This window comes from Nicotiana sylvestris, chromosome 2, assembly GCF_000393655.2.
Source record: "Nicotiana sylvestris chromosome 2, ASM39365v2, whole genome shotgun sequence".
Taxonomy (NCBI): Eukaryota; Viridiplantae; Streptophyta; class Magnoliopsida; order Solanales; family Solanaceae; genus Nicotiana; species Nicotiana sylvestris.
In genome coordinates, this window is record NC_091058.1 from 114,842,482 (window position 1) to 114,844,377 (window position 1,896).

At 36.6% G+C, this 1,896-nt stretch overlaps 1 protein-coding gene across 1 annotated transcript; it reads right to left on the reverse strand.

The window, feature by feature from the left end:
* Nucleotides 1-602: 602 nt before the first annotated feature.
* On the reverse strand, nt 603-1,478 carry LOC138885443 (uncharacterized). Its single transcript, XM_070166391.1, has one exon. The coding sequence runs from the start codon at nt 1,476-1,478 to the stop codon at nt 603-605; it is 876 nt and encodes a 291-aa protein (XP_070022492.1).
* Nucleotides 1,479-1,896: the final 418 nt, after the last annotated feature.

The following is a 1,896-nucleotide window of genomic DNA, read 5'->3' on the forward strand; positions in this document are numbered from 1 at the left end:
TCGGATTCATACTACTATCACTTTATCAACCGGTATATTTCTTTTAAAAGTTTTTTTTAGTACTGCCGCTATGCATCTGTACAGGTGGAATCTATTTCTTTTGACTTACTTATAATATGCTTTGTCTTACGTAAGAGGAAAGATGAATGTTATATAATTCATACATCAAATATGATTTCTTGGTGCCTTAATTCTTTCAGTTTATGAGATAAAACATGACAGAAACTTGATATACATAGCTCCAAACTTATGTGTTCAATTATTGTACAAATGTATACCATGCTTTCAATTTTATTACGTAATTCTCTGTCCATGTATGTTTTTTATTTATTTATTAAAGCCATCCATCCAGGCTCTCACCTCCTGTGGTGGTGAGGAGTTTGGTAATGACCCCTACCTTGTGTATAAGATACCAAAGAAGTACAACAAGAGGGGCATAAACCTTACCTCCGTATCAAGGCCAACTAAAACTAACAGAGTCTTAGAATATACCTATCTACCTTAATAACCAAGCTGAAGACAAGGACTAATTCAAAGAAAACTGTTACAAAAAGACCTAGTCCAAATCTGGAACAAGGTCATAGAGGAAAAAACATGTAACTTCATGGTGGAGCAAAGTTCCATCCTTCATATTTCACTTGTCTGATTCTGAATGTTGGCAGCCCCAGCTTGTCCATTCTAAGTGCTCTTCTGGCTTCTCTAGGTAGATCACCTTCTTGCGTAAAAATGATATTTTGATGTATTGTGGTAGCGTGCTTGGCAAATACATCGGCTACCATATTAACTTCCCTATAACAGTGAGAAACCTTAATATTTCTCTCCCTCACCCTATCAATGATATGTTCCCGACTACTTTCTAGTTGCCAAGGTGGTTTGATCTTCCTTTGGATCAAGTTAACGACCAAGAGAGAATTCAAACAAAGAGAGAAGTTGGATAAGTTCTGATCGCAATACCAGCCAATACCAAATAGTGTAGCTTGTGTTTTACCGTAATTGTTAGTTGAGAATTGGAGAGGAATAGCAAAGGCTATAATCATATCTCCATTTCTTCTTCTAACAATACCTCTAGCTCCAGCTAACTTCCGAGAGGTCGTACAACTGCCATCAGTGTGTAGAATCAGAGAATTGTTCTGCATATTTTTCCATCTCACCATGATATTAGATAGTCTAGGTCTGTAGTTGATAGCCACAGTGCATACATTACTCCAGTTCCATTGAAAGTTTATCTTTCTAAATCTTTTCCCCAAAGACACCTTAACTTGAAAAAGAATTTGATGCCATACTCTATTGAGTGAGATAGACTTCTGACCATATTTTTTCGAGCATCGTGCCTTCCATAGTTCCCAAAGAACTATAACATGGGTGATATGTAAAAGTAATATGTGGATAGCATTGTTAGGCTTAATGTTCCACCACTTGTGTAGTATAGAGTTGATACTCAAATTATAATGGTTAATTCCCAGAGGATCCGCCGCCATTCTCCAAATCCCGGTAGGCAGTTCACTCTGTAGAAATACATGGGTGATGGTTTCCTCTCTTGGACTCTTACAACAAGTGCATATAGAAACAACAGTAAGGCCAAACCTGTGTAGAGAGTCATCAAGCGGAATCTTTTTCTTTTTTTTATGATTCTTCAACAGAGAAATGAAATTTTGAAAGGGACTTTCTTAGCCCATAATTTGGCTGAGGAATGGAGAAGTGTTCTTCTTCTGTCTATAATGTTTATAAGTAGAGGCTGTAAAAATATTTCCATCACCATTTATGCTCCAGATAGCCTTATCAATGTAATTTTCTCTCTGAGTATTGATTTTGAGAACCTCTGTAAGCACTTGATCAGGAATGATTTCCTTGAGAGCATCTAATTTTCATTCATATTGATGAATGAAGTCAAGAACT